The sequence below is a fragment of the Haliotis cracherodii genome, unplaced genomic scaffold (assembly GCF_022045235.1).
Source record: "Haliotis cracherodii isolate W230 unplaced genomic scaffold, xgHalCrac1.p SCAF_3, whole genome shotgun sequence".
In the NCBI taxonomy this organism is placed as follows: domain Eukaryota; kingdom Metazoa; phylum Mollusca; class Gastropoda; order Lepetellida; family Haliotidae; genus Haliotis; species Haliotis cracherodii.
Window position 1 is genome coordinate 9,923,246 of NW_027266286.1, and position 13,915 is coordinate 9,937,160.

A 13,915-nucleotide genomic window follows, 5' to 3' on the forward strand; every position below is an offset into this window, starting at 1 on the left:
AAATACATTGCGTGTTTTGAGGCAGTAACCGAGCGACTATCCTGTCTCTTACAAAAACATCAATGTCACAAACCATCAACGAGACTGCATCGATGCACTGACATTCCTCATGCAAAATCCACATAAAATACAATGTAGTAATTACAAGTACGAGTCAGGAGATGAAATTGCTTCAAAGTAAAGGGTGAACTTAAAATAAGACATTGATTAATGTAGTAATGTCGGCAGGAAAAACACTTATGAAAGATACGACTCATTTTAGCATTTATGTTACAGTGAATGTGGATACAAAATCAGCGACAAACTCCTTTCTATAATCATAAGAGATATCTGCTTCTAGTAGAGTCCATGGTCGATTCCGACAATATCATAAGCATTACTAAATAATTATGATACCAGGTGTTCGCGAAAAGGTGAGGGTATCCTGCCCCAAACGTGGCACCGTCACAAACACATGCAAAGGCAAATCAAGGGTCTAAACCATCAAATTAATGCAAGTTCCGACCATTAGACTAAAATGTGTGCTTTTGCCACACCTACGAAGTATAAAAACCAAAACGATCTCATGTATTGGAAAAAACACCGAGAATGTTACCCCACCATATAGGATGGGGTATAAATAAGCTTGTTTAAAAAAACGGGTTTTTTCACGTCTCCCGTTTAAGATAATAGCAGGAAATGTCAAATGAAGAACAATCTCATTATATATGTTTGGTCAACCGACGAAGATTGTAATGGGTCCAAGTGTTATTTTTACACGAGTTAATGTGATCTTTGGGGAGTAAATGTAGCGTGCTGTAACGAACATTTGAAATCGTGGATGAACAGCAGTGTATTGTCTTTATTTGACAAGGTTGCAAAGAACCTAAACCTCTCATGAGGATACTTACAGACTCTAGCCATAAACACAAACAAGGGTCATTCTGGAGTCTCGCAAAGGCCACTTTAAGACCTTACTATTCAACGGAATACCATACTTTTAATCGATCTTTTCCTAAATTTGTAAACAGGACTTGTACCATATGTTCCGTGTGTTTTTAATCGTGTGAATACCTGACTTGCCTTTGCATGTGTTTGTCACATGTGATCCGGTCAGGTAGGAAACGCTCACCTTTCCATGAACACCTGCTAAAGTGCAATTTATCAAAACATACAAGGGGGTCACGGGTGGCCCAGTCGTCTAAGGCGCGGCGATTCGCTGTGCAGAGTTGCGTCCCTTGGGCACGCCAGAAACCTATGATAGTGGGTTCGAATCCCGGTTCGCCCTGATTATGTTTCTAGGTTTGTCAGCACCATACCCGTGCTCGTGGGTTCACCGAAGTGATAAACGTCTGAGACCTGCATCACTTCGGGCTTTCCTCCCACATGAAGCTGATACGCCGTGATATAACTGGAATACTGTTAAAAGCGTCACACCCAACTCACTCACTCACTCAAAACATACAAACATTATCACCATGAAATAACCATTTCTTGTTTGTTTCATTTTAATCCAAAATAAATAATCGGTGTATACTTTCTTTTTTCCCGGCAGTTTACATGACTGAGTGAGTGAGTGAGTATGGTTTTACGCCGCTTTTTTGCAAAAGTCGAGCAATATCACGGCGGAGGAGACACCATTAATGGGGGTTCACACATTGTACCTATGTGGGGAATCGAACTCGGGCTTTCGTCGTGACGGGCGAACGCTGTACCCACTTGGCTACCCCATCGGCCCTCAGTTTATATGAGTGAGTGAGTGAGTATGGTTTTACGCCTCTTTTAGCAATATTCCAGCAATATCACGGTGGAGACACCAGAAATGGGTTTCACACAATATACCCACGTCGGGAATCGAACCCGGTCTCGGCGTGACGAGCGAACGCTTTTACCACTAGGCTACCCGACCGCCCTATTCCTAATTGTCACTATGGATTCAGACGTCCTCAATTTGTTGCGGCCTTACTGGTTATATATGGTTGGCATGGTAAACTCTCAGGTACTGCTACAAGTGACAGCTATGTTAGCTGTGCCCTTTGCTTTAGAATCAATAAATTTTATATAAAGAAAGGTAGCGGTTCCGGACTGTATCGATTTTACAGCCTTTATGTGTTCACTTTTCTCTTGTATGAACGACCAACAGTAGGACACGGCGTGATACGGGCTCGTTTTAGCGTAACTCTTGTCATATACTTTTTCGACGTACATTGTATTCATGACTGATACATTTGCCTTTTTCCTTTCTTATGCTTCCATTTGCGTAAAAAAGTCGGTTTTTAAACTAAAAGACAAAATATATAAAGAGTCCGTTGCCCAAAAAATCTTAAGATTTGTTTGTTGTGTCTTCATCTGCATCTCCTTGGAAACAGTTTCTGTAAAAGACTTGCTTGTGTTTAAGTGTTACAAAAAAACTCTTCCTGAAAATATGATTAATTTTAGCCTTACCTCAACATTCATTACGATTACAAGTCCAAAACATACATGTTTTAGCGAATACATCGTATAGTGATTATTTGCTTGTGATGAAGTTGGAATCGTTCAATGGACTCCGCTTTTAGCAGATATTCCATATAATCGGACAATGGACCGCTTTTAGCAGATATTCCATATAATCGGACAATGGACACCGCTTTTAGCAGATATTCCATATAATCGGACAATGGACACCGCTTTTAGCAGATATTCCATATAATCGGACAATGGACACCGCTTTTAGCAGATATTCCATATAATCGGACAATGGACTCCGCTTTTAGCAGATATTCCATATAATCGGACAATGGACACCGCTTTTAGCAGATATTCCATATAATCGGACAATGGACTCCGCTTTTAGCAGATATTCCATATAATCGGACAATGGACCGCTTTTAGAAGATATTCCATATAATCGGACAATGGACACCGCTTTTAGCAGATATTCCATATAATCGGACAATGGACACCGCTTTTAGCAGATATTCCATATAATCGGACAATGGACACCGCTTTTAGCAGATATTCCATATAATCGGACAATGGACTCCGCTTTTAGCAGATATTCCATATAATCGGACAATGGACCGCTTTTAGAAGATATTCCATATAATCGGACAATGGACACCGCTTTAAGCAGATATTCCATATAATCGGACAATGGACACCGCTTTTAGCAGATATTCCATATAATCGGACAATGGACACTGCTTTTAGCAGATATTCCATATAATCGGACAATGGACACCGCTTTTAGCAGATATTCCATATAATCGGACAATGGACACCGCTTTTAGCAGATATTCCATATAATCGGACAATGGACCGCTTTTAGCAGATATTCCATATAATCGGACAATGGACACCGCTTTTAGCAGATATTCCATATAATCGGACAATGGACACCGCTTTTAGCAGATATTCCATATAATCGGACAATGGACACCGCTTTTAGCAGATATTCCATATAATCGGACAATGGACTCTGCCTTTAGCAGATATTCCATATAATCGGACAATGGACTCTGCTTTTAGCAGATATTCCATATAATCGGACAATGGACTCTGCTTTTAGCAGATATTCCATATAATCGGACAATGGACTCTGCCTTTAGCAGATATTCCATATGATCGGACAATGGACTCTGCCTTTAGCAGATATTCCATATAATCGGACAATGGACTCTGCCTTTAGCAGATATTCCATATAATCGGACAATGGACTCTGCCTTTAGCAGATATTCCATATAATCGGACAATGGACTCCGCCTTTAGCAGATATTCCATATAATCGGACAATGGACTCTGCTTTTAGCAGATATTCCATATAATCGGACAATGGACTCCGCTTTTAGCAGATATTCCATATAATCGGACAATGGACTCTGCTTTTAGCAGATATTCCATATAATCGGACAATGGACTCTGCCTTTAGCAGATATTCCATATAATCGGACAATGGACTCTGCCTTTAGCAGATATTCCATATAATCGGACAATGGACTCCGCCTTTAGCAGATATTCCATATAATCGGACAATGGACTCTGCTTTTAGCAGATATTCCATATAATCGGACAATAGACTCCGCTTTTAGCAGATATTCCATATAATCGGACAATGGACACCGCTTTTAGCAGATATTCCATATAATCGGACAATGGACACCGCTTTTAGCAGATATTCCATATAATCGGACAATGGACACCGCTTTTAGCAGATATTCCATATAATCGGACAATGGACACCGCTTTTAGCAGATATTCCATATAATCGGACAATGGACACCGCTTTTAGCAGATATTCCATATAATCGGACAATGGACTCCGCTTTTAGCAGATATTCCATATAATCGGACAATGGACCGCTTTTAGAAGATATTCCATATAATCGGACAATGGACACCGCTTTTAGCAGATATTCCATATAATCGGACAATGGACACCGCTTTTAGCAGATATTCCATATAATCGGACAATGGACACCGCTTTTAGCAGATATTCCATATAATCGGACAATGGACTCCGCTTTTAGCAGATATTCCATATAATCGGACAATGGACCGCTTTTAGAAGATATTCCATATAATCGGACAATGGACACCGCTTTTAGCAGATATTCCATATAATCGGACAATGGACACCGCTTTTAGCAGATATTCCATATAATCGGACAATGGACACTGCTTTTAGCAGATATTCCATATAATCGGACAATGGACACCGCTTTTAGCAGATATTCCATATAATCGGACAATGGACACCGCTTTTAGCAGATATTCCATATAATCGGACAATGGACCGCTTTTAGCAGATATTCCATATAATCGGACAATGGACACCGCTTTTAGCAGATATTCCATATAATCGGACAATGGACACCGCTTTTAGCAGATATTCCATATAATCGGACAATGGACACCGCTTTTAGCAGATATTCCATATAATCGGACAATGGACTCTGCCTTTAGCAGATATTCCATATAATCGGACAATGGACTCTGCTTTTAGCAGATATTCCATATAATCGGACAATGGACTCTGCTTTTAGCAGATATTCCATATAATCGGACAATGGACTCTGCCTTTAGCAGATATTCCATATAATCGGACAATGGACTCTGCCTTTAGCAGATATTCCATATAATCGGACAATGGACTCTGCCTTTAGCAGATATTCCATATAATCGGACAATGGACTCTGCCTTTAGCAGATATTCCATATAATCGGACAATGGACTCCGCCTTTAGCAGATATTCCATATAATCGGACAATGGACACCGCTTTTAGCAGATATTCCATATAATCGGACAATGGACTCCGCTTTTAGCAGATATTCCATATAATCGGACAATGGACTCTGCCTTTAGCAGATATTCCATATAATCGGACAATGGACTCTGCCTTTAGCAGATATTCCATATAATCGGACAATGGACTCTGCCTTTAGCAGATATTCCATATAATCGGACAATGGACTCCGCCTTTAGCAGATATTCCATATAATCGGACAATGGACTCTGCTTTTAGCAGATATTCCATATAATCGGACAATGGACTCCGCTTTTAGCAGATATTCCATATAATCGGACAATGGACTCTGCTTTTAGCAGATATTCCATATAATCGGACAATGGACACCGCTTTTAGCAGATATTCCATATAATCGGACAAATAATGTATAGTTGACAAACAACTCTCCATTCCCGAAAAGTAATGGATCGTTCAAACAATAGAATGACGTCGCAGATGTGTTTTAAGCCCGGAGAATAAACATCAGTTATACAGGCAACAATGAGATTCAAATCCTATCAAATATATTTTGTTTAAATGCAAAATCATTCGCAATAAATTCAGTTATTTTAGTTTCATTTTTTAACCTGTCTATGACATGCAAGTTATTAAGAGTTGAGTATAGTATAGAATATATCATTTCCTATGGACAAAACATGCCTTGTCATGTATGATGTACATACTGAAAGTCTCTATCTGAAAGTCTAGTATCTTTGAAAGTGGCGTATCATACAAGTCTCCATCTACAGTATATGGTCACCTCCTGTACAACGGCCTCCATCGTGTTTGAAGAACTACAAGTGCGAGAACATTATATATAGCTCAGGCGTCACATTCGGTGGAGTCGATAGGGAAATCACAGCTACGGGATTAAAAAACACAGCCGTAATGAACAGATATAACGATTATTATTCAAGTGTCTGTCACATACCATTTATCTTACAGCGAGTTGTCTCAAAACGTATCTAATGAGCGAAAGCGAGTACACGAGCACTGGCTTTGGTATTAAACACTGTGTAATACCAGTTGATTATTATTTTTAAACAGTGGTTTTCAACGGGTGTGTAATAATATAAAATACTAAACTCGCTCCAGCGTCATACGAATTTTATTAAACTCGTGAACAGTTCTGGTATCTGATGAGCAAAACCGAGTAAATGTTTTTAATTATATTTATTATTTGACGTTTATAACGTTTTTCAAATTTCACTGTCGTGTGTCGTGTGTGGCAGACATTTACGCGATCCAGAGTATAATTCATTCGAGATTAACAGAATAATACTTCAAACATTCAAATTGACACGTATTAATTATTTGTAATGTAACAATGATTGACATGGATTACAGTCCGGAATATGAAATTGCTTGCAAGTCTCACTAAGGCCATTTGACCTATCGGCGTACAATTAGTAAATGCGAGTGATTGGTAAATCGAAACTTCATTAAGTTTTCCCCTACTGTCCATTCATTCTGTGAGATTAACAACTAACTGGGTATTTAGATATTGCTAATAGCCCGTAACAACTTGTACTTGACCTTCTTAAAGAAGACTTCAGCCATTCCCTCTGTTGAATTCAGAAGGGCAGGGGACCCGTGAAGATCCGGGGTACAATAGGTCTTCAGCAACCCATGCTTGCCGTAAAAGGCGACTATGCTTGTCGTAAGAAGCGACTAACGGGTTCGGGGGGTCAGGCTCGCTGACTTGGTTGATGCATGTCATCGATCCCAATTGCGTGGATCGATGCTCATGATATCAATCACTGGATTGTCTGGTCGATTATTACAGACCGCCGTCATGTATCTGGAATATTGCTGAGTGCCGCGTTAAACAACAAACAAACAAACAAGCCAAAGAAGGGCGGGGGCAGAGTGATGTAAACAGCCATATTTCCCAATATTTTGATTTATCACATTTATTTAACATAATTAACGTTTCAAATTACAAAGGCGTACCTAAATGTTTTATGAACAATTGGAAATTAATATGGACCCACTGGACATATCTTATTCCGCTTCGGGGTACGAGTGGTGTCGCAAAGCGCTGTGCAGAGTTACTACCCCTAGGCGTTCCAGCTTCCTACTGTCGTAGGTTCGAATCCTGGTTCGCCCTGGTCACGCTTGTTAGTTTGTCAGCACTATACCCGTGCTCGAGGATTTCAGTAAAGTGGTAAACGTTTACGAACTAAGCCACTTCGGGCTTTCTTCCCACATTAAACGGACATCCGTGAATACTGTTGAATCTGGTGTTAAATCTGTAAAATGATATATTCGTCATGGGACGCTGGTTATTGTTATTTCAAATTATTGTTTTTAAGCAGGACATGATTACCCTTTTCGCGATCACCTGGTGTCATCACTGATTTTTACTGCTATTTTTCCTATTACGTCCAAAGGAATATGTTTCGTTCGATAATCGAGACTGGTTATTCTCTGGCGTTGACGTTTTATATGTATTTTACGAAAATATATATATCTGTCTGTCAGTAGCCTCGTATAGCGTTGGCTCGCCACCTCAAAGATCCCATCCTCGCCGGGATATGGCTGAAATGTTGCTAAACGCAGCGTAAATAATAGCTCAAGCTCCCCACTTGTTCGCACTCTATACTTATTTAGTAAATGTTGAGATACGAAGCATTAAGTACTATTGGGGCAACTATATGTCGTCGACCTCATGGTGCAGTATTGACCTGAAAGGCCAGCGTTGTATATTTACTGTAGGGCGCTGGGGTAGCCTTGTGGTTAAAGCGTTCGTTCGTCTCGCCACATACCCGGGTTCCAATCCTCACATGGGTACAATGTGTGATACCCATTTCTGGTGTCCCCCGCTGTGATATTGCTGGAATATTGCGAAAAGCGGCGCAAAACCAAACTCACTCACCTATCATTACTAATGGATAGTTATTCGGAAGCACATGCTTGTGAAATAGTCATACTTATGGTATTTGTCGCTTTTATTCAGATATATGTGTCATCCTGGTATATTCCGGTATCCCTGCCAGGTTTAAAATGTTTCACGATAATCGACTTTGGTGCCGCCGAAGTAATTTCTTCGGATGTTCATTTATCGCAACCGAAAATTACACCCTGCCAACAGCACGATAGGCATGAAGTTATTAAAAACAAAACCAGATAGATAATGCGAATGTCATTGATGTTCTAACAAACTAGTTGGTACGGAAATACACACTGCCTTTGTGCCAATATGTAAAGTTACAAAAAAGATCTATTGAAGAGAAGAAAAGACCTTTTTTTCTGTTGATTTATAAAGCAGAGTTGCCCATTAGGACCCTTCTGCGATGGAGCTTCTGTTGTAATTGAACACTGGGAGCTCAGGATGATCTGTAAGTGAACAGTAACGAGGAGCCAGATCGTTTTCCACGCAGTAAATGGCTTATTAGAACTGGAGTAAATCAGAGGTTTCTCCATCCTAATATATTAATTGTCATACAAATGCAATGGTTTAATGTTTGATTTCATTGGCCCGGTGTGATGTGGTGGTTAAGGAATTGATGACTTTAGATCTCCAAAGAGAAGGTGCATTAATAAATATTAATTGATAGCTCTTACCAATAAGAGTCGGAGCCAGGTCCTTGGAAGATGGGAAGGTGTATTTGTTTACCGATGGTGCAGTATTTAGCAACCTGATATCCACTCTACGTCCAGGCACTATGACAAGGATGAAACTGAGACAATATTACCAGTTATTACTCTTTTCATAAACACGTCATTCAGATGATTCTTGAAGGACATATTCACCTATCGCTTGGCTGCTTGGTTCGTTTGTTTTGTTGTTTAACGCCACACTGAGCAATATTCCAGCTAAATGAAAGCGGTCTGGGCCAGACAATCCAGTGATTGACATCAAGAGCATCGATCTACGTCGTTGGAATACGATGACATGCATCAACCATCCAGCGAGCCTGTCTACCTGATCACGTTAGTCGCCTCAGAAGGACTGAACACAGATGCTATAACGGTGATTCATTGTTCCTGTAACAGAAGGGCTGGACACAGATGCTATAACGGTAATTCAATGTTCCTATAACAGAAGGGCTGGACACAGAGGCTATAACGGTGATTCATTGTTCCTATAACAGAAGGGCTGGACACAGATGCTATAACGGTGATTCATTGTTCCTGTAACAGTAGGGCTGGACACAGATGCTATAACGGTGATTCATTGTTCCTGTAACAGTAGGGATGGACACAGATGCTATAACGGTGATTCAATGTTCCTGTAACAGAAGGGATGGACACAGAGGCTATAACGGCGATTCAATGTTCCTGTAACAGAAGGGCTGGACACAGATGCTATAACGGTGATTCATTGTTCCTGTAACAGAAGGGCTGGACACAGATGCTATAACGGAGATTCATTGTTCCTGTAACAGAAGGGCTGGACACAGATGCTATAACGGCGATTCATTGTTCCTGTAACAGAAGGGCTGGACACAGATGCTATAACGGTGATTCATTGTTCCTGTAACAGAAGGGCTGGACACAGATGCTATAACGGTGATTCATTGTTCCTGTAACAGTAGGGATGGACACAGATGCTATAACGGTGATTCAATGTTCCTATAACAGAAGGGCTGGACACAGATGCTATAACGGTGATTCATTGTTCCTGTAACAGAAGGGCTGGACACAGTTGCTATAACGGTGATTCATTGTTCCTGTAACAGAAGGGCTGGACACAGATGCTATAACGGCGATTCAATGTTCCTGTAACAGAAGGGCTGGACACAGAGGCTATAACGGCGATTCAATGTTCCTGTAACAGAAGGGCTGGACACAGTGGCTATAACGGAGATTCAATGTTCCTGTAACAGTAGGGATGGACACAGATGCTATAACGGTGATTCATTGTTCCTGTAACAGAAGGGCTGGACACAGATGCTATAACGGCGATTCAATGTTCCTGTAACAGAAGGGCTGGACACAGTGGCTATAACGGAGATTCAATGTTCCTGTAACAGAAGGGATGGACACAGAGGCTATAACGGTGATTCATTGTTCCTATAACAGAAGAGCTGGACACAGTGGCTATAACGGAGATTCATTGTTCCTGTAACAAAAGGGATGGACACAGTGGCTATAACGGAGATTCATTGTTCCTGTAACAGAAGGGATGGACACAGTGGCTATAACGGAGATTCATTGTTCCTGTAACAGAAGGGCTGGACACAGAGGCTATAACGGTGATTCATTGTTCCTGTAACAGAAGGGCTGGACACAGATGCTATAACGGTGATTCATTGTTCCTGTAACAGAAGGGCTGGACACAGATGCTATAACGGTGATTCAATGTTCCTGTAACAGAAGGGCTGGACACAGATGCTATAACGGTGATTCAATGTTCCTATAACAGAAGGGATGGACACAGATGCTATAACGGTGATTCAATGTTCCTATAACAGAAGGGATGGACACAGAGGCTATAACGGTGATTCATTGTTCCTGTAACAGAAGGGCTGGACACAGATGCTATAACGGTGATTCAATGTTCCTGTAACAGTAGGGATGGACACAGATGCTATAACGGTGATTCATTGTTCCTGTAACAGAAGGGATGGACACAGAGGCTATAACGGTGATTCACTGTTCCTGTAACAGAAGGGATGGACACAGAGGCTATAACGGTGATTCATTGTTCCTGTAACAGAAGGGCTGGACACAGATGCTATAACGGCGATTCATTGTTCCTGTAACAGAAGGGATGGACACAGAGGCTATAACGGCGATTCATTGTTCCTGTAACAGAAGGGATGGACACAGAGGCTATAACGGCGATTCAATGTTCCTGTAACAGTAGGGATGGACACAGATGCTATAACGGTGATTCATTGTTCCTGTAACAGAAGGGATGGACACAGTGGCTATAACGGTGATTCAATGTTCCTATAACAGTAGGGATGGACACAGATGCTATAACGGTGATTCATTGTTCCTGTAACAGAAGGGCTGGACACAGATGCTATAACGGTGATTCATTGTTCCTGTAACAGAAGGGCTGGACACAGATGCTATAACGGTGATTCATTGTTCCTGTAACAGAAGGGCTGGACACAGATGCTATAACGGTGATTCAATGTTCCTGTAACAGTAGGGATGGACACAGATGCTATAACGGTGATTCATTGTTCCTGTTACAGAAGGGCTGGACACAGATGCTATAACGGTGATTCAATGTTCCTGTAACAGAAGGGCTGGACACAGAGGCTATAACGGTGATTCATTGTTCCTGTAACAGAAGGGCTGAAAACAGATGCTATAACGGTGATTCATTGTTCCTGTAACAAAAGGGATGGACACAGATGGTATAACGGTGATTCAATGTTCCTGTAACAGAAGGGCTGGACACAGATGCTATATCGGTGTTCATTGTTCCTGTAACAAAAGGGCTGGACACAGTGGCTATAACGGTGATTCATTGTTCCTATAACAGAAGGGCTGGACACAGATGCTATAACGGTGATTCATTGTTCCTGTAACAGAAGGGCTGGACACAGATGCTATAACGGTGATTCATTGTTCCTGTAACAGAAGGGCTGGACACAGATGCTATAACGGTGATTCATTGTTCCTGTAACAGAAGGGCTGGACACAGAGGCTATAACGGTGATTCATTGTTCCTGTAACAGAAGGGCTGAAAACAGATGCTATAACGGTGATTCATTGTTCCTGTAACAAAAGGGATGGACACAGATGGTATAACGGTGATTCAATGTTCCTGTAACAGAAGGGCTGGACACAGATGCTATATCGGTGTTCATTGTTCCTGTAACAAAAGGGCTGGACACAGTGGCTATAACGGTGATTCATTGTTCCTATAACAGAAGAGCTGGACACAGTGGCTATAACGGAGATTCATTCTTCCTGTAACAGAAGGGCTGGACACAGATGCTATATCGGTGATTCATTGTTCCTGTAACAGAAGGGCTGGACACAGATGCTATAACGGTGATTCAATGTTCCTGTAACAGAAGGGATGGACACAGATGCTATAACGGTGATTCAATGTTCCTGTAACAGAAGGGCTGGACACAGATGCTATAACGGTGTTCATTGTTCCTGTAACAAAAGGGCTGGACACAGAGGCTATAACGGTGATTCATTGTTCCTGTAACAGAAGGGCTGGACACAGATGCTATAACGGTGATTCAATGTTCCTGTAACAGAAGGGATGGACACAGATGCTATAACGGTGATTCAATGTTCCTGTAACAGAAGGGCTGGACACAGATGCTATAACGGTGTTCATTGTTCCTGTAACAAAAGGGCTGGACACAGAGGCTATAACGGTGTTCATTGTTCCTGTAACAGAAGGGCTGGACACAGATGCTATAACGGTGATTCATTGTTCCTATAACAGAAGGGATGGACACAGATGCTATAACGGTGATTCATTGTTCCTGTAACAGAAGGGATGGACACAGATGGTATAACGGTGATTCATTGTTCCTATAACAAAAGGGCTGGACACAGATGCTATAACGGTGATTCATTGTTCCTGTAACAGAAGAGCTGGACACAGAGGCTATAACGGTGATTCAATGTTCCTATAACAGAAGGGCTGGACACAGAGGCTATAACGGTGATTCAATGTTCCTATAACAGAAGGGCTGGACACAGAGGCTATAACGGTGATTCATTGTTCCTGTAACAGAAGGGCTGGACACAGATGCTATAACGGTGATTCATTGTTCCTGTAACAGAAGGGATGGACACAGAGGCTATAACGGTGATTCATTGTTCCTGTAACAGAAGAGCTGGACACAGAGGCTATAACGGTGATTCATTGTTCCTGTAACAGAAGGGCTGGACACAGATGCTATAACGGTGATTCATTGTTCCTGTAACAGAAGGGATGGACACAGAGGCTATAACGGTGATTCATTGTTCCTGTAACAGAAGGGCTGGACACAGAGGCTATAACGGTGATTCAATGTTCCTATAACAGAAGGGCTGGACACAGAGGCTATAACGGTGATTCATTGTTCCTGTAACAGAAGGGCTGGACACAGATGCTATAACGGTGATTCATTGTTCCTGTAACAGAAGGGCTGGACACAGATGCTATAACGGTGATTCAATGTTCCTGTAACAGAAGGGATGGACACAGATGCTATAACGGTGATTCAATGTTCCTCACTTTACCATCTTGATTATATATTTTCCTTACCTTTGCAGTTGGATGTGAGGATCAATGGGAGTGCAGTATGAAATGAGTATTTAATTAACTAGGTACAACTGCTTTCATGGAGCAAGGATTTCGGATTAATGCAAAATAACAATTTGGTGTCTGAATTACCTGGATAACATCACTTGATTCAAACCTTTCAATGAATGAATCGAACCTTACTGGGATTAATACACTGTTGATTGTCTCCGTTGTCAATGTTGACAGACACGCCATGTCCAATGTTAAACTTACAATGAGTTCACACATGATTTACACATCAAAAGCATTGCGGATTGAATAATATATGTTCAAACAGAGATTAGTGTTTTGTGTATATCACGTCCTGGTATGTGAATTGTGTACCTATACGTAAATGTGTCTTCGATCCCAGCTATTAAGCCTGGAACTGATGGGAAAATGAGTGAAACCAAATGCTCCTAGTGTTGCATTTTCCCTCTTAACAACGGGAGGCACTTACGCTGTG

General features: G+C 41.3%; 1 protein-coding gene across 1 annotated transcript; it reads right to left on the minus strand.

Moving 5' to 3' along the window:
* Positions 1-4,893: 4,893 nt before the first annotated feature.
* Positions 4,894-6,027, minus strand: LOC139475214 (uncharacterized; the record flags this gene model as incomplete). Its single annotated transcript, XM_071258464.1, has 3 exons — positions 6,007-6,027; positions 5,233-5,313; positions 4,894-4,953 (listed from the first exon to the last, which is right to left on the minus strand). Coding segments are annotated over exons 1-3 (162 nt in total), but the record flags the coding sequence as incomplete, so codon positions are not given.
* Positions 6,028-13,915: the final 7,888 nt, after the last annotated feature.